The following is an 18,193-nucleotide window of genomic DNA, read 5'->3' as shown; positions in this document are numbered from 1 at the left end:
GTTTATTATTTCATAATATATGAGCATTACGAGTCGTGCACTTTTGGATTTTCCAAATTTTTTTAGTAAAAACTGAATATTAGTTAACGTTCCTCGAAGATCTTCGACCCTTCGACGTTCTCTTGAATACCAATCAATCGATGGTATGATAAATGGTATATTACTTTTAATAAATTGAGAATATTATAAATATTTATTACATCAATATAATCAACTGTGTTCAAGTTGTTGTACATTGTATTAAATCATTGGATTAAAATCGTAATTCTTTTATGTTTTAAAATTATATCTCAATGTATCTATATATATTTTGTATACGGGAATGTTATATGTGTAAATAAGAAAATGAATGAGTAACATTGATTATAGTTTATAGTTTAACGTTTTTTTAAAATTACAAGCTAAATTAATAAGCAACAAATATTTTACACTTGGTTTTCTTCAAATTAATAAGACAATAAAATATATACATACATACATGTATATATTTATATATGTAAACCCTTTTTGGGTTTTTGAAATTTTATTAATTCCGCACTCATCTGAGTTTTACATTTATGAAAAAAATTATGTCAAAATTTTATCTTTTAACTTAATAAAAATTTGTATAAGTAAATTGAGTAAATAGTTAATCAATAGTTAGTTAATTAAATTATTTTTGTGACAATCAAAAAAACCATTAGGATTTATAGCTTATTGGATTTAATTGTCAGGTAGTTTGCGAGTAATTATAAAAAGTTTCTTTTCTTTTCAATAACTTTCAAACAGAAATTGTAAATGCAAATAAAGTTTGATTTAATATTGTGACATGAGTTTTTAGTTAGATTGTGATAAAATTTTGACAATTCTTTTTCTAAATTTAATTATATATTCATATATATGAGGGTGTTTCGAAAAATAGTTTTTTTTTCTAGTCTCAAAAGCTGGTTTTAAGTATAAAAAAAAAATCCTCCCAAAAAAGCAGATCAAAATCTCAATCCTACTAAGAGCTTAACGAATATTCATTTTCCTATTTAAAATGCATGTAAAAAATTTGTGTTTTTTGTTTGTTAAAAATAAAAGTATTGAAAAACTTTTTTTTTTTTCAGAAATCAAATTACATAGTCTTGTGAGAAATTAACTTCTCTACAAAAAAGTTACCGAGTTTTTCTTCATACAACTAACAGAAGACAAGTTATGAAGCTTTAAACTATAATAAATCGTATAATTTCATGTTTTTATTATATTAAACAGTTTTCTGACAAAGCCAAAGATTTGAGCTAATGCTGTCGGTGAATTTTTTTTTGAACACATGAAAAATTTTTTTCTTATTTTCAAAACAGATTTTTTCTTTTTAATTAGAAAAAAAAAACAGAAAGACAAACAATTTTAAGTCTTAAAAAAAATATTTTACTTTTAAAATTTATACGGAAAGTAAGTAATATCTCAGAAATCTTTTTAAAACACCTGACTGATTATACATAATACATAGATTCACCGTTCAAACTTGTACATGCAATAAATTCCGGAAATCAGCTTGACATAGGAAATTCAAATGGCAAAATGAGTATTCGTTAAGCTCTTAGCGGAAATGAGATTTCGAGTTTGCTCTTGGGAGAAGATTTTTTTTTATACCTGAGACGAGCTTTCAAGACCATAAGGCTTGTAAAAAAAAAAAAAATGTTTTTTTTTTTAAACCCTAATATATATGTAATGTATATACATGTATGATAACACGAAATTATAAAGTACAAATTAATTATATAACAGATTGATTTAATTCTTTTTGCAAACCTTAAAATTATTAAAAGATAAAGTTGTTTAGTAGTTATTATTATGTACATTAATGTTTTTTTTAATATTATAAATTTATAGCATGAAATTGACAACGTGAAGATTTTTTTTTTTTAATTTTGTATTTTTTTTATAAAATAAAATTTCAAATTTTTTAAAGTTCAAATATATCACTAAAACTTTGTCGTTCAAGTTCATAATATAGTTAAACAACTTTAACAGTTTTAAAAATAAAAAATTTACTAAAAGTGGTAGATGATTTTTTTTTTGTTTTTTGCATATCGCTTTTACTCATCTGTTTGGCACAACATAACGCAACTGAAACAAATGAAACACGATGTGGCATTTTGATTGTCCGTTGCTAGATGTATCACTTTTTTAAAATATATATACTTTATGCTCTCATTCATAATCGACTTTTTAAAATATTTTTCATTATTAAGTGTTATGTTCTTTGATAACAATCGTCATAATTCGATTAATAAAATAACTCAGCCGACTAGAGTATTTCATTCGATATCAGGTGTTACTGGTGTATTGCTTACTACTTTGTGATTTATTAATTTATTAAATATTCTTTTACGCCACAAATAATTATATATTCTTTTTTTTTTTTTTGTATATAAAACATTTGTCTTCAATTGAACTATTCGTTTTTAACTACTGTCTAACTATAAATAGCTTATCATAAGTAATAACAATCATATGAATAAGCTTTCCTATTAAATTAGTTTAGAATAAACTACATGGAAGAACCAACCATCACTCGTAGAAAATAAAAATTAGTGCAATAAAATTAGTGCATTTATAATTAATTTATATAATGGTTGTCGTCATAATTTACTACATTAACTGATACTCAGATTTGATACAATTAATTAATTTAATTTTTTTTTTAAATTTTTTTATTAATGATAGTCGCATAAAAAAAATAATATATAATTATAAACAACAACAACATTAACAACAATAAGATGAATATAAAAAATTTTAAGTTAAATGTAAATGGTTTTAAGATTTATGGTCATTAATTTAATTTAGTTTGTTGAAAACAAATTATTTTGTTAATTGTTAAATATTTACATTTGTAAAATAACATCATAAATAAAAAATAAAAAATTGATAATTTTGTAAAAATTATATTCAATTTTCGTTGTTGATATCATATAACCGCGAAATTAACATCTTACTTATATTACAAAGTTAATTAACTTTGAAATAGAAAAAAAAATAACATGAAATATAATTTCTTTTTTTTTTTTTTTAAGATGTGGAAAAATAAAAATTTAACTGTTCGTTAGGCATATACTAAATCATAATTTAAACGTAGAAGCCAAATGATATATTCAGATAATTTTTCTACAAATCTTGTTATTGTGGCTATACACCATAACGAATAACTATTTTTTATAAACTTCTCATTTTTGTAAATATCCAAATATTAAAATTGTAAAATATAAAATTATTATTAAATCTGTCAAATTGTTCAGATCTTATTAGTAGTTTACTATAAAAAAATAAATTTTAAAAGTGCAATCAAATAGAGCTGTAAATTTTTCTAAATTAAAAATTTTGCATTAAAAATTAATAAAAATATTGTAATAAACGCTTTAAATTTGAGACATAATATATATATATGTATATATATAGAGACATGAATATATAGGCAGATCCATTACTTTTCGACGAAAGTGTGTTAGAAAAGCAAGTGATCCTGAAAAGTTGAGCTCAATACCCCTAAATCCGGACATTGGAGAACTTTTTGAAATTTGAAAAGTCAATTTTTTGGTTATTTTTAAAAATTTGTATCTCAGCCTCTATATAACTTAGAGAGACTATTCTGACGACATTTTTCTCTATGTATACTCTACTTTCAAGAAAAAAGTAGATATTTGCTCTAAACCAATATCCGGCAATTGGGAGCTTCCAACTAAACCACTGAATTAGCCAAATTTTTTCTTTTATTTTAAATCCTCTCAAATCTACAGTTTTCAGAGTAGAAGGATAAATAACAGCTGATGTTTTTTGTGTAAGTATATTCTGTTGATAACTACCGTCATTTTCCTTAATTGCTTCGATTCTGTTTATATACGGAATTCCGTTTATATATATAAAATCTTATTTTAAACAAAACAATTTTCGTGATGTTTGAAAATTTATAACTTGGATCCAAGCTCGATACCAAAGTTGAAATTTTCAGAGCTTTTTAGGGATATAACAAAGCAACTTTCCTGAAAATTTGAAGCAAATCGAAGTTCCGAGAAAAAAGTAATAGCTATCTGAAAATAGCGATTTTTGAAAAATTGATCGGCTTTAGATAACCGTATATAAACGAAATCGGAGCAATTACGGAAAATTACGGTAGATAACAGAAGACACTTGCACAAAAAATATCAGCTGTCATTTATCTTTCTACTTTGAAAACGGTAGATATGAGAGGATTTTAAAAAAAGGGGAAATTTTGCTAATTCAGTGGTTTAATTGGAAGCTCCCCATTAAGCCGGATATTAGTTTAGAGCAAATATCTATTTTTTTCTTGAAAGTAGAGTGTACATAGAAAAAAATGCCGCCGGAAAAGTCTCTCTAAGTTATATAGAAGCTGAGATAATAATTTTTAAAAAATACCAAAAAATTGAATTTTTTCAAATTTCAAAAACTTCTCCAGTGGCTGGATTTAGGATTATTGAGCTCAAATTTTCAGGATCACTTTCTTTTCTAACCTACTTTCGAGAAAAAAAATCGGCGTCCAAATCGGTGATCCACGCGTGAAGCAATGGATCTGCCAACATATATATATATATATATATATATATATATATATATATAGATATATATGTATTTAACACAATTTTCAATATTTATAAAATCTATGACACCTAAATAATAATTTTAAATCTATATTTTTTCTAATTTTCTCTTTATATTAATTAACTGTACATCAGTGAAGTAGTTAGGAAGAGCTTTTATCATAACACACGAGTAAAGCCCTGTAAAAAAAAAAAAATATACATACATATATATATATATATTTTATTTTTCCAACTTTTCATTTCTTACTTTGTTCTTTTGTACAGTATATATAGCTGCTACGAGGAACGAACCGCATCATAAAAATCGTTATTCTTTTGTGCCAGTTTCTAATTTGTTTTATCGAGGCATGAAATATTAATGACAAAAAAAGGAAATTAATATGAACATTCAGTTATTGTCAGATATCTTAATCATATTTTTATGACTACTTTTAAGATACTAACATCTTCAAAATTATTAAACTTGATTCTGATTAGTTACTAAGTAAATAAAAAAAATAAAATAAAACTAACCGTTTTCTTTGTTAAAATGATTAAAAAATCAATTATAATTTTGAGATATATAGATGTGCTAGAAAATAATTAAAGCTGTAAAATCAGAAAATACCTTAAAATAAAAACTTTTTCTCGAATTTTTTTTTTTTTACTATGACGTATCTTAACGGAAAATTTGAAAAAAAATATTTCTTAATAAAAGATATATAGTACTTTCAGACTCTTAGACAATCAATTTGGTTAATCAAAAGATAAAATTTACTGAATATTACTCAACTTTGTTCCATTTATTCTGATATTAATTGATACAAACCATTTCAATCTATTTATTGTAATAGTACTTTTATTTATTAAAAATATGATTATGAATCTGCTACTGCTGTTATTACGAATGTGCCAAAATATTTAGAAAACTAATTACGAAACAAAAGAAAGCATTATGAAAATTAAAAACGATTTATTATGATATATAGCGTAGTTTAAATTACTTTTCGTGAAACTATACATATAGGGCAAATTGTAATTTTTTTCTTTTTTATTATTTTGGTTTTATTCGTGATGATAATTTTTACGTTTCTATTTTTTCTTTTGTTTTTTTTAATTTTAGATGATTCATTATTTTTTAACTAGAACGTTATCCGAGCATATATAAGTGGTATTTACAGTAAAATACTATTTTATCTCACCATTTTCCCTTATATTATTTTACCACTAGTTTTTTTTATCATTATCTTCATGATTTAAATATATTAATTTCTCTCTCTCTCTCTCTCTCTCTCTCTCTCTCTCTATATATATATATATATATATATATATATATATATATATATATATATATATATAGCCCTAATAATCATTAATTAGATTCTTCTTTCATTAAATATATCCTCATCTCACAATATGTGTACTAGAAACTAACTATTTTTTTTGTCTTAAAACATTTTTTAAATTGGCAAAAAATTTCTTTATAATATTTCTAAAAAGTTTTTGTCTAATTTTTATTAGTCATTACTTTTATCCAGTTAGATGTATTACTTAAAATTATAGTTATCTTTGATTCGTGACTGATCCTACGTTTTTTTATATGAATATATTTATATATATATATATATATATATATATATATATATATATATATATATATATATATATATATATATATATATATATATATATATATATATATATATATATATATATATATATATAATTTATCTCTTACTAATAATTATCATTTAATCATTTCTATTATTGCTCGTATTTCAGTGCTTTTTTTCAACATACTTACCATGTGTTAAGAGATTTATTTGCACCAATAATAATAAATATAATAAATCTCTATTAAACTATAATCGAAAAAAACACTTCAAATTTTATTATTATTTTTTGAATTCCTTCACCATTTATTAACTACTTTTCTTAGAATCTTTAGTTTTTTTTTTTTGAAAATATAACTTTGGCCACTGTGTAGAGTTGACGTACAGCTAATTATTAATTCCATCTCGTTTTAAAAAAATCTTCTTTTTCTCCGAAAGAGAAAAACCATGAACAAACACTTATCACTAACCCCGGATTTGTTTAGGGTACCTATTACTTTCACCCCACTCGCGCCAGCGCTTACGTCGTTTGTCTGGTAGACTAGAGTAATCGCTCGAGATGATGCGTCGCTTTGATTTAGATGGGGATACCTGTACTGACGGCAATTGGATGGTATGATTCACTGCAATTGTACTGACGGTATTTGTAGTTAGTTCTTGAGAATTATGCGTACAGCAATTGTTGTTATTAACAAAAGCCACTCCAGCAAGGTTGAGTAGAGCATCCGCGCCTTCGGCTATTTTACGTTGTTCATCAACGTCTGTTCCCGTATCGTCTAAGATTAAGCTATTCGACGCTTTACTGTAAACAAATTTTTATTTTTATTATCAGTACATTTTATTTTTTATTTTGAGGTAAAATTATTAATGAAAATAAAAATGTATGTTAAATTATAAAATATTTGTTTTCTTCATTTGCTTCACCAAAAATTACTTTAGTTTATTTATTCCTGATTATCAATTTTAATAGATTACTTTTAAATTTTTATTGATTTTTAAGCATTTAGATAAAAAATTTAACTAGGTAAAAAAAAAATTCTGTCAAAATTTGATGAGTGATTCTGATATTCAATTTTTAAAAAATTGATTTTTTCTTTCTTGTTTCATTTAATATAACTTCATCTCACAATATGTACACTATAAACTAACTGTTGTTGTCTTATCGCATTTCCAAAATTGGCAAAAAAATAAAAACTAACTAAACGGTCTCTTCCAAATCAACAACTTATTTTGTCAATAATAACTTATAATAATCAGATTTATGATAAAACCTTAAAATTTTTCATTTCCTCCGAATAGTTTCGAATTAGTTAAAATTTTGAAAGGTGAAAAATTGCATTGCATTTGAAAGAAAAAATTAAACAATTGTTTACTACATTCAACTGAAAAAAAATTTGAACAATTATAGAAATTCAATAATGAAAACCAGAATGACTTTGTAATTAAAATTTTTATTATGTCAGGTTGGAGACCCAGTACCTAATCAGGTTCTAGTTCCCTGATCAGGTACTGGGTCTCTTACCTTATATATATTTCAAACTTGAACGAAAGAAATTTTTTAGCTGATATATCAGCTATTGATCACTTTAACTACATCAATCACGTCGAAAATTTTTCTTTTCCATTAATTTTTATTTTGGACGATCTGAAAAAATTCTTCAAGTTCGAAATCAGGCAATGTTATTCTATCAATAATACACAATTAATCATTATAATTTTAAAGTTAATTTTTTTTAATTTTCATTCAAAATTGAGTTAACAATATTATAAAGAATTTAAGTTCATAAAATACTGTTTCATAAAAAAATTTCACAAGATTCTAAATCGATGACATTATAAGAAATCAAACATCATTTTATTAAAACAAAAATCTTTTGTAATTAGAAAAAAAATGTAGATTGTATTTCATGCAACATAAAAATTGATTTCTTACAGTTTCAAGAAAAAAAAACTAAATTTCAATTTTCATCATTTTCAAATTGCTCAATGTATAGACTTAATTCAGTTACTTTTTCATCTTAGAAAAACTAGATTTATAAAACCAGAAAAAATGATTCAGATCAAGCATATCAAAGATTAATAAGCATATTATTATTTATTTATTTATATTATAAAATATCGAATTGAATTAATTTATTTATTATAAAATTTTTGAATGTATGAAAATTTTTAAGCAAAAAAAAAATTTTATATACACTAACACAAAAAATCAAAGGAACAGAAAAATTTTAGAAATTTTTTAGTGATTTTTGAAAGGCTGTAACTGTGAAAAATAATCGTATCGGGATTTTTAAAAAAGCATTTTCAAGCTTGAAATCTCAAGTTCCAATATCTTTTGATCGAAATTTTTTTAGAGATACGGCTGTTGCGCAATCATGAGAAATATCGTGAGAAAAAAATTTTCGAAATTGTTTTTTTTTTCTTTCAGGGGGTCCACGGGCTGGGAAATTTTTTTTCAGTTAAGTCAATACATAACTCACTTAGCAAATTTATTCAGCTTCAATTTTTTGCTTTTTTTATAGCCTCGTCCGACAATTTGTCCCAGAGATACCAGCCTTCAAACAAAAAAGGATTTTTATGGTTTTGATCATCGATATCTCAGTTACCAATGATCGCATGCTAAATTGGGGGGAGGCTTAAGAAAATTTATTAAATTTCCTACAAAATTTTTATTTATCCTTAACATCCATTAGAAATAAGTACAAAAAATGACTTTTTTTGGTTATTCCCTAATAACCCTACAATTTTTTAAATTGACCCATCGAATCGTTATTCTGGGGTGATTGACCAAAGTTGACAATTAAAAGTACAAGTTTTATTTCTTTAGTTGTGTAATCATCAAAATGAAAAAAAAAATTTTTTTTTTACTTTTCATCCATTTTTGCCTCAGTTACTCAGTAAATGTAAGATGAAGAAAGAAAAAAAAATCAAAAAAAAAAAGTTAAAAAAAAAAAAATGCCAATTTTTTTTTAAATTGTTTGAAGTAATTTTTTAATACATTTTTGGGGAATTTTATTTTTCATCAAAGCCAAAAGGATCTTTTTTCGTTTGAAGGCTAATATCTCTGGGACAAATTGTCGGACGAGGCTAAAAAAAATAAAATTGAAGCTGAATAAATTTGCTAAGTCAGTTATGTATTGGCTTAGCTGAAAAAAAATTTTCCTCAGCCCGTGTATCCTCTGAAAGAAATAGAAAAAAAATTTCGAAAATTTTTGTCTCACGATATTTCTTATGATTGCGCAACAGCCGTAGCTCTAAAAAATATTGAACAAAAGATATTGGAACTAGAGATTTCAAGCTTTAAAATGCTTTTTTGAAATCTCACTACGATTATTTTTCACAAAGTTACAATCTTTCAAAAATTACTAAAAAGTTTCTAAAATTTTTCTGTTCATTTAATTTTTTGCGTTAGTATAATATATTATAATGTTAAATTATTTGAATTTATAAAATTGTTAATTATAGATGGCGACATTGTCGCGCTTATGAGCGGTGACAAAGAGATGAACAATTATGTTCAACTTACTATCTGTTTGTTGTCTTTTAACGTTTTCAATAATTAAAAATTATATTGAAAAAAAAAAAAAAATTAAGTATGAATTTACTATTTCAAATTATAATATTGACATTAAGATTTATTCCTCAATTTTCGTTAAACTAAATAATAACGTCTGCAATTTTCAAAATAATTTATATGATAGAAAAGTTTGTGCTACGTTATCTTCTTTTTAATTAACGATTTAATTTTTTTTTATTTGTAAATAAAATTCAAGTATAGTTGACATTTCAGTCATTAGATTTTTGATAACACTGTCTGACATTGTCTATAAAAAAATGTATTAATTTAAGTAATATAAAAAGTTTTACCTGTCAGATTTCAAGGAAGTTATACAGCTATATGTATGATCTTCACTAGAACTTCGCGTAATTACAGGTATCAATTTTTCGGGTTCAATATTAGATTTTCGTTTTCGCTCTGTAAATAAATGGTACGATGATGTTGTAATTATTACAATCACTAAAAAAATTAATAACTAAATAATATTAATACTATAATACCTTTATTATGATTAAGAATAATAGGCCCATGTTTAAAAGAAAGCATAGCAACCGCAGCAGCATCAACGTCACTGTCAAATTCAAGTTCTGGACTATCAGTAATATTACTTGATGCAAGCCTCTTAGATAAATAAGGGAACAACACAGGATCAGGAAGTCGTGTACTAGTATTTTTTTTCATAGTTTTGTCTGGTGAAGAAATATTTTGTCCAGTTGGTGGAGGGAAGGGCGCTCGCGATAACGCTTGAATTAAATTTGGACGATACTGATCATCTACCATCCATAATGATCCCTTTCCTAAATTCTAAAAAAATTAATATTTAAATAAATATTTTAATTTAAATTAAATTATTAATTATGTTAAGATTAAAAAAATAGGATATGCAATCTAGTCAACTCTATGCATAGTGATGTCAACTTCTTCCAAGGGTCATACCAGAATTTTCGCTCTTTTATTAGAGAACGGTTACTAAAATACTAGCTGCTCACACACAGTAACTTTCAAGCAACCAATTTTCTTTATTTTTTTTCACAAACAATTAGATTCGAAATTGTATAGCATTCTAGCTCTATTATCTCATATATTGTATATTGTATTAAAGTTAACCTATGTTAAGATGATGTATAGTGCCGATTGGCGTAAAAAGTAAATAAATAAATAAATATATATTGTTTACGTACTGGTGCTTTTTCCACTTTACGAAAACACTTGTTTAAGCTTAGATTATGCCTAACAGAATTTTTCCATCCAGTTGGTGCATTTCTAAAGTAAGGAAAATGATCAAGTATCCAAGCATAGACTTCTTTAACTGGTAATGCCTTCATTGGACTATCTTCAATTGCCATGAAGATAAGGCAAGAAAATGAATACGGCGGTTTACTATTTTTATGCAAATGAGGATCGTAAGGTATGTGAGTTGGATGTTTATTGCGATTTGAAACTGGTAAATTATTGTTGTTCAATGATATCTTGACTTGATTACTTTGTTGTGTTCCAATGTAAGAATTTTTCCTAGTGTCCTGAAAGAATGGCTCGGATTTTTCATAATTCTGATCAGAGTTTTGATTACTTTGGCATAATTTTCCTGCGACAGATGAACTTATATTACTGTTATTTTCTAAAACTTTAAATTAATCAAATAAAAATATGAAATAATTTTTTACCTGAAAAATAATTATCATCAATACTTGATGTAGAGTTTGTATTTTCTGAAAGTTCTGTACTATCCTCACATACATTATTGTTATTATTGTTATCATTATTATTATTATTATTATTATTATTATTATTATTATTATTAATAATATTATTATTATTGTTGTTATTATTAATATTTTCATCTTTGATACTTTTGGTAGGACTTGAAATTTCTAACCCTTTAAGAAGATTTTGCTGATGAAGCCACGTTAACGACGTAAGATCGTCGTCGGATTGATTTTGTTTAACTATTAATGCACTACCAAATTCATTTAGATTTTTAACAATCGGAGGATTATTGATAATATCTGATGAAGCTATATCACCTATATTAACATTATTCTTGTCAGCAAATGCACTAGCATTATCTGCTTCTTTCAGTGTCACTACTGCATCGCCAATATTAAAAACTCGTGTAACGGTTAAATTACATGTTGTCTCCAATCCCGATTGATCGGGTCTGTCTGGTGCCATTTTTTTTCTTTTTTTTTATATTTTTCAAATTAATTATTTTTCTTTAGTCCTGACAGACACTAAATAAATTTGCCGATCACTGAAATAAAGATTAATAATCTATAATTAATGAATAATGACAACATCAATTGATAAATGATAATTTATTATTAAAATAAACAGTATGATATGATTATATTATATCCATGCAAAAAGAAATAAATTTATTAAGATATTTGGACAGGATTGAAAAGAAGGAAGTTGCCACCTCGGATTTCATCGGCTGGCGTTTATCTCTTCGTTCTTGATACAAGCATCTAATTTCAGTTATGTTCCTATCTAAATATAAAACACGATGTGCCCATGATAAAAAAAACCGTTGACGACGTCGTAGACGTGTCGTCAGAAATAGCCACAGTAAAACGCGTTGTGGCGCTGCAAGGACTACTAATATTTTCTTCTATCTGATTCATCTCTTTTTTTTTTCTCTTGGTTTCTCTCTAGGAAGAGTATGTCTAAGTTAGTATCTTTATATACGTGGTACTATATATGCGTTGCTATGGAAACGTTTATCGAAATTATTTATTAAGTCGCGTGTCATCAAAGATCTCACCTAAAATTTAATTCGTTCGTTGTTATAAAAATTTAGTTTAACACAATTAAGGATGTCATTTTTTAAAACATACTTTTAAATTAATTTTCCTTTATTATAAATAATAAAATATTATTGTTTATCATTCAACTTTTTTCAATACTAAATATCAATGTTTGTTGTGACAGTTATTTATTTTTTAAAAATTACACTCACATAAAAAAATAAAAAAAGTATATGTATATGATGAATTCAACAATTAAAAAAAGGCGACATAGGCATCAATAGCGTTTGGTTTGGCGGCCATAAGTTAATAAGATGTTGTTGCCAAGCAACGGCTAGTTGGTTCGACAGTGCTTCAACACACCCCCAACTATACTAACTTTCTTAACATTACAAAACTGATTGTTTTATCAATTTTGTGGTAACTGATAGTAACAATTCTTTTTTTTTTTAGTATCTATCCTCCATTAGGAACTACAATAACGCAACATTAAGATGTATGAAAAATTGGTAAATTAGTATATGATTATTTTTTTTGTTGACGTTGCAAGTTCATTCGAATAATAATCTCAAACCCGGCGGACCAATTGCGCCATTTGTTTATTCTTTTAATGAGGCGACAAAATGGTGGACAACGATTTGGAGTATTCACAACTGCAAGGGAATACTAATTAATTTAGAAACAACAGATTATAATTAATGAAAAAACATAATTATGAGTCGGGTTTTATAATAATAATAATAGTAATTAAGTAATTTAAACTTTTATTTCAGCTGCAACAGCAATGAACTGAAATGGCGCTGAAATTATATTGTATTATTATAAAGTATAAATGTATTTATACGTTAATTTACTTATTTTCAAAAATTTTTATTTTATTTAGCATCATAATATTTTATCGAGTTGATTATTTAAATTATTATTATTATTATTATTTTGTTATGCTTAGAAAATTATGAAATTAGAAAGAAAGCATAAAAAATATGAAACAGATTTTAAAAATTAAATTTTCTTGATTTATAAAAATCATATAGATTATTGAAAAAATAAAATAAATAATTTAATTACTCAATTAATTAAATACTCTATTGTAACATTATTTAGTGTAATTAATAAAATATTGTAAAATGCACGAGACTGTGTTACTTGTTGAATTCAAATATGGAGTTGATAATGATTACGAAACTCGAGTAAGCATGAAAATGGCTACACTTGCACACAATTCCCAAAACTTGAAATAAATTTAAAAACTCGAAATAATTATGTTTTAATAAAATAATATATTAATAGTAAATAACATATCATAAACTTTTAAATAAAATTGAAAATTATAGTCTCTTTTTATTTTTTACTTGGCTGTATTATTTCGTATGGTTATCGTTCTATTTAACGCGTCATAATTATTATTTAATTTACAAATAATTATTTACTAAATAAACTTCAGCATAAATAAATAATATATTTTTTATGCTATCAAAAAAATATATTTTAAAAAATTAATAAAAATTTAAGTGGGCCATTTAGTATATTAAATATTGTTTTATGATCGTACGTTTATAGTTTATTTTATATTAATTGTTAAAAAAAAACAATAACAATATTAAATAATAACACAAACACACATCACATCATATATTATTATTTTATATTTATTCCCTGTAACAAAGCACTTACGTGTACACGGCGATAGACGATGGCCTTAGAAAATTTAACGAAGACGAGCATTGCAAGCATACACTCATGCATCTACACAACACTGCACAACACCCAGCTGATCAGAGAAACCATGTTGAAACGTCACAAATCACAAAAATATTCAGTACAATAGTTACGTTTACAAATCTACAGTAGAATACTTTACGCATGCGTAATCTTAGGTACAAGAATAAAAAAAAATGTTTTTGAAATAATGCCGCTCATTTTAAAATTTAAAAAATTTTTGTCGATCATTAATTAATTAATTTCAAGGAATAATTAAATAAAGTTTAATTATCAAATTACTAAAAATTTTGTTTAAATATAATATTGATGGACTTAATTTTTTACTGCGGATAAGTCCTTTTAAATTTAGCTTTTATGAACGATTGAGGTTTATTTTTTAATGACTGTATTGAACAGTACAGTAAAAAATTGTGTTCAAAATGATAGAAAGATGAAGAAAAAGACAGTGGAGACAATTATTATATTATTTTTATTTAAATTTAAAAATAAAACTACAAAGATGTAAATACGTAAACAATGGAATGTACTTGACGTGCTTCGTATTTCTGACAGTTGATAAAAATGCGCTTTCGATAGTCAATTCACAGCCGAGTATAGATTATTTGCATTGCAATAAAAAATACTATTATAAAATATTTTTATAACATCAGTAATATTATTAGATAAATATAAATTATTTATAATTTATAATATATTTATCAATCACGCATTTTATTATAAATTAGTTTTTCATTAAAAACACATGAACAGATTGATAGTTAAATTGGTTATATTTAATTAAAAAATAAATTCCACTTATGGCACTTCTCTTTTTGTATCTGTTTTTTTTTTTTTTTTTGTCTCAAGAAAAAAAAATAGAATCAAAAATTATTTTCTTATGTTTAAATATTATTCATAAATATTTCTTCAATTCAATAACGAAAATAAATAATACTCTAAACAATTTCGTAAAACATTATGAATATTTTTTAATATTTACCATTACTGATTAATTTTTTTTATGGTCAATCACTTTTAACACAAGAATCGCATACACGAACTGGTTTATCCCAACCACGACGTGGTACAGGTTTACGATGTTGTGAACAATCTTGACATACACCACGACCACAATCTCTACAGTGATGAAATGGTAAAATATCCGAAAATGGTTTATCACATATACAACAATTAATTAATTCAGAATCAGGTACCCAATATGTTGGTCGAACGGTGTCTTTAATTAGCGCTAAATAAAATATGTATTATTACTATTTGTTGTATGATAATATATACAAAATTAAATTTAAGTACAAATATTTACATTTTGAATAAGTCAATACAGTTCCAAATGCGTTTAAAGTTGAAACAACATGCTCACTGACTTTTCTAACACTAACATCTCTTTCAATAATTTCAGCGGCAGTTTCATTCGAATTATTATCTTTTGAGAAACAATCGTCACAAACACGTACAGGTGTAAACCAATTTCTTGCTGGCACAGGTTTTGTTTTAGATGAACAATTATCACAAAAACCTTCACCGCATGAGCGACAATGATGTTTTGTATCAAAAGGACTAAATAATGCTTTACATTGGTGACAATTTTGTATTTCATTATTAGGTCGCCAATAAGTAGGCGCAACTTGATCAGCTACCCAAGATGTTAATGCTTTTTTTGGTTGAATAGATGCATTTGTAACAGCTTCAGTAAGATAAGCTACACTGTCAATTATTTTTTGAGCCGCATTTTGATTTGATAGTCCTGTATTAGGCTAAAAAAAATGACTTTGTTGATATTTAAATAACTAACAATAATTAATGGTGAATACTTACTATATTCCAAACATGAGTAATTTCAGTTCGGACTGCAGCATCTTCAGGATTTTTATTTCCATACCAATATTGACGGCTACGATATATTTCACCACAACGTGGGCATTCAATAACATAACCAGACCATGCATACTTTGCTAATCCATACCAACTATTGTCATTTTGAGGCAATGTACGACTTGTTACTATAACTTCATTACCATTTGCATGACATTTTTTGCAAATATATACCAAATTTTCATACTGATGTTGATAACGACATCTGTGAAAAAGTAGTACAAAATTAAAAGATTTTTAAAATTATAATAATCATAATTATATTAACCTAGTTTCACTACAATGAGGAATACCCTCACGAAGGTGTCCCATACTATTTCGACATCTGCAATCACAGCTGCGACATCTTATTTGACAAGTAAAGTACTGATCAGAAAATAGATGATTTAAATTATTTTCAAGTTCTCCAGAAAATTTATCATTTAATATTCTTAGAGTATTGTACACATGGTGGGGTTTTCTTGCGGATCTTACAGTCGTATTGTATAATTCATTTTTAATAGCAATACGAAGAGGATTGTAATTTGTTGGTGGATTCAACGTTTGTACACCAATATATTTTATTGAACTGAAAGCATCAATTTCCAATCTCATTTGAGTAAAACGATTTCGTAAAATATCTTCGGGACTCTCTGATGTATCTGTAATAAAAATATATTATTATTGTTGTTATATTTCAAGTATATAATTTTTTCTAAACTTATAAAATTATAATTGAAAAATTTTAATACTGTTTGTTAAGATACGAGTGTGACGGGTTTCATGAAATAAAATAATACTTGGACCAAGTGTACGAGAAGTATTCATTGTTCCTTCTCTTCTACTTAAAGCTTGTAGGGCGCTTTGAAAATGTAAACTATAAGCTCTTGATGCAGCACCAAGAAATGTGAATAAATCCATGTGTAATCTCTCAGATCTTGTACGATAAATAACAATATCAGAAACAGCAAGTACTTTAAGTAATAATCGTGTTCGTTCATTTTCATGAACAGTTACACCCAAAAGTCCTTCTGTATCTAAACAAATAACTCCAAGTCGTGGATCAAATGCTGCCCAAACTCCCATAGTACAAGAATTTTGTTCACTTGAAGTTTTAAATACTTCTTTGCCATTAAAAAATGTTTGATTTAATGTGTGTGATTTACCGTCTCCAGTATTTCCGAAAATAGATACAACTTTTATTTTTAAATTTTTTTCAGTAAAACCAAGTTTTTCAATAAATTCTTCGAGATTCGTCACTTTCAGATATTCTTTTTCGTCAATTAATAAAAAACTATTTGAAATTTCGGAAAAATTTGAATAATTTTTATCAATAGTTTCATTTAAAGGTGACATTCCATTAATTGATAAATCTCCATAATTTGATGGACAACTATAAGGTAAGTTATAAATGTCTTTATTACTAGTTGATAAACTATCCAAGCTTTGCATGATAGCAGGACTATTTGAATCTGTTTTACATCCTTTCCATGAAGGTTGATCTCTACTGTAGTGTTCCAAAGCGCTCATTATTCCGTCAAAATATTTTTACTCTTTAAAATTAAGATTATATATAAATATATATATATAAATATATATATATATATATATATATATATATATATATATATATATATATATATATATATATATATATATATATATATATATATATATATATGTAGTATGTATATATTTATGAATTTACATACAAAAATAGATTTTTGATAAAAAATGTATTTGTTACACAAATAAACTTTTAATTGCATCTATTTTATTATTACCAGGTACGACGACACTTGATTTGATGTTATAACAAAACTTGGAAAATATATAATTATTATAATCACACACAACAGTACTTGACTGCTGCGCAAAACTCGGAAGTTTAATTCGCTTTCAGGCAATGATAAATCAGGTGGCGCTAGAGGCTAGAGTTACAAAATTTATTTAAAAATTTATATGTCAACATAACATATTTTTAAATGATATGTTTTAAACAATTTTACACTCTTTAAGTGTAAGTTATATGAAAAAAAGAGTTTATTTAAAAAAAAAGTTTTGAAAAATTTTTTATCTGCTATTTATTTAGACGTTAGAAAATCCAAAGTGACTGTTATACCCTACTTGGAGATACAG

General features: G+C 25.3%; 2 protein-coding genes across 5 annotated transcripts; both read right to left on the bottom strand.

Moving 5' to 3' along the window:
• Positions 1 to 6,247: 6,247 nt before the first annotated feature.
• LOC130669736 (putative uncharacterized protein DDB_G0288537) lies at positions 6,248 to 14,282 on the bottom strand. 2 transcript variants are annotated; one of them, XM_057472780.1, is made up of 6 exons: positions 14,156 to 14,282; positions 11,399 to 11,985; positions 10,916 to 11,319; positions 10,235 to 10,538; positions 10,043 to 10,151; positions 6,248 to 6,977 (listed from the first exon to the last, which is right to left on the bottom strand). In XM_057472780.1, the coding sequence occupies exons 2-6, from the start codon at positions 11,904 to 11,906 to the stop codon at positions 6,641 to 6,643; spliced, it is 1,662 nt and encodes a 553-aa protein (XP_057328763.1). In that variant the 5' UTR covers positions 11,907 to 11,985; positions 14,156 to 14,282; the 3' UTR covers positions 6,248 to 6,640. The 2 variants fall into 2 exon arrangements, with proteins under 2 accessions (XP_057328763.1, XP_057328762.1); XM_057472779.1 differs by lacking the exon at positions 14,156 to 14,282 and adding an exon at positions 12,154 to 12,567.
• Positions 14,283 to 14,653: 371 nt separating this feature from the next.
• On the bottom strand, positions 14,654 to 17,969 carry LOC130670163 (zinc finger FYVE domain-containing protein 1-like). Of its 3 annotated transcripts, XM_057473401.1 has the most exons (7): positions 17,767 to 17,950; positions 16,807 to 17,607; positions 16,344 to 16,716; positions 16,019 to 16,280; positions 15,507 to 15,957; positions 15,183 to 15,431; positions 14,654 to 15,043 (listed from the first exon to the last, which is right to left on the bottom strand). In XM_057473401.1, exons 2-6 carry the CDS (start codon positions 17,582 to 17,584, stop codon positions 15,208 to 15,210), a joined length of 2,088 nt encoding a protein of 695 aa, XP_057329384.1. In that variant the 5' UTR covers positions 17,585 to 17,607; positions 17,767 to 17,950; the 3' UTR covers positions 14,654 to 15,043; positions 15,183 to 15,207. The 3 variants fall into 3 exon arrangements, with proteins under 3 accessions (XP_057329384.1, XP_057329383.1, XP_057329382.1); XM_057473400.1 differs by having other exon boundaries at positions 14,654 to 15,431; positions 17,839 to 17,969; XM_057473399.1 differs by having other exon boundaries at positions 14,654 to 15,431.
• Positions 17,970 to 18,193: the final 224 nt, after the last annotated feature.

This window comes from Microplitis mediator, chromosome 6 (assembly GCF_029852145.1).
Source record: "Microplitis mediator isolate UGA2020A chromosome 6, iyMicMedi2.1, whole genome shotgun sequence".
Classification (NCBI taxonomy): Eukaryota; Metazoa; Arthropoda; class Insecta; order Hymenoptera; family Braconidae; genus Microplitis; species Microplitis mediator.
Note: the sequence above shows the minus strand (reverse complement) of the source record. Positions and strands in the feature narration are given on the sequence as shown.

Excerpts from the sequence above, each read along its gene's own strand:
- LOC130669736 (XM_057472780.1), bottom strand. The coding sequence starts at position 11,906 with ATGGCACCAGACAGACCCGATCAATCGGGATTGGAGACAACATGTAAT. Across the intron at positions 10,152-10,234 it reads TATTCTTAATCATAATAAAG|AGCGAAAACGAAAATCTAAT; the intron begins GTATTATAGTAT and ends ATTTATTTACAG. Across the intron at positions 6,978-10,042 it reads ACTTCCTTGAAATCTGACAG|TAAAGCGTCGAATAGCTTAA; the intron begins GTAAAACTTTTT and ends ATTTGTTTACAG.
- LOC130670163 (XM_057473400.1), bottom strand. The coding sequence starts at position 17,584 with ATGAGCGCTTTGGAACACTACAGTAGAGATCAACCTTCATGGAAAGGA. Across the intron at positions 16,717-16,806 it reads CACTCGTATCTTAACAAACA|ATACATCAGAGAGTCCCGAA; the intron begins GTATTAAAATTT and ends TTTTTATTACAG. Across the intron at positions 15,432-15,506 it reads TGTATTGACTTATTCAAAAT|CGCTAATTAAAGACACCGTT; the intron begins GTAAATATTTGT and ends TATTTTATTTAG.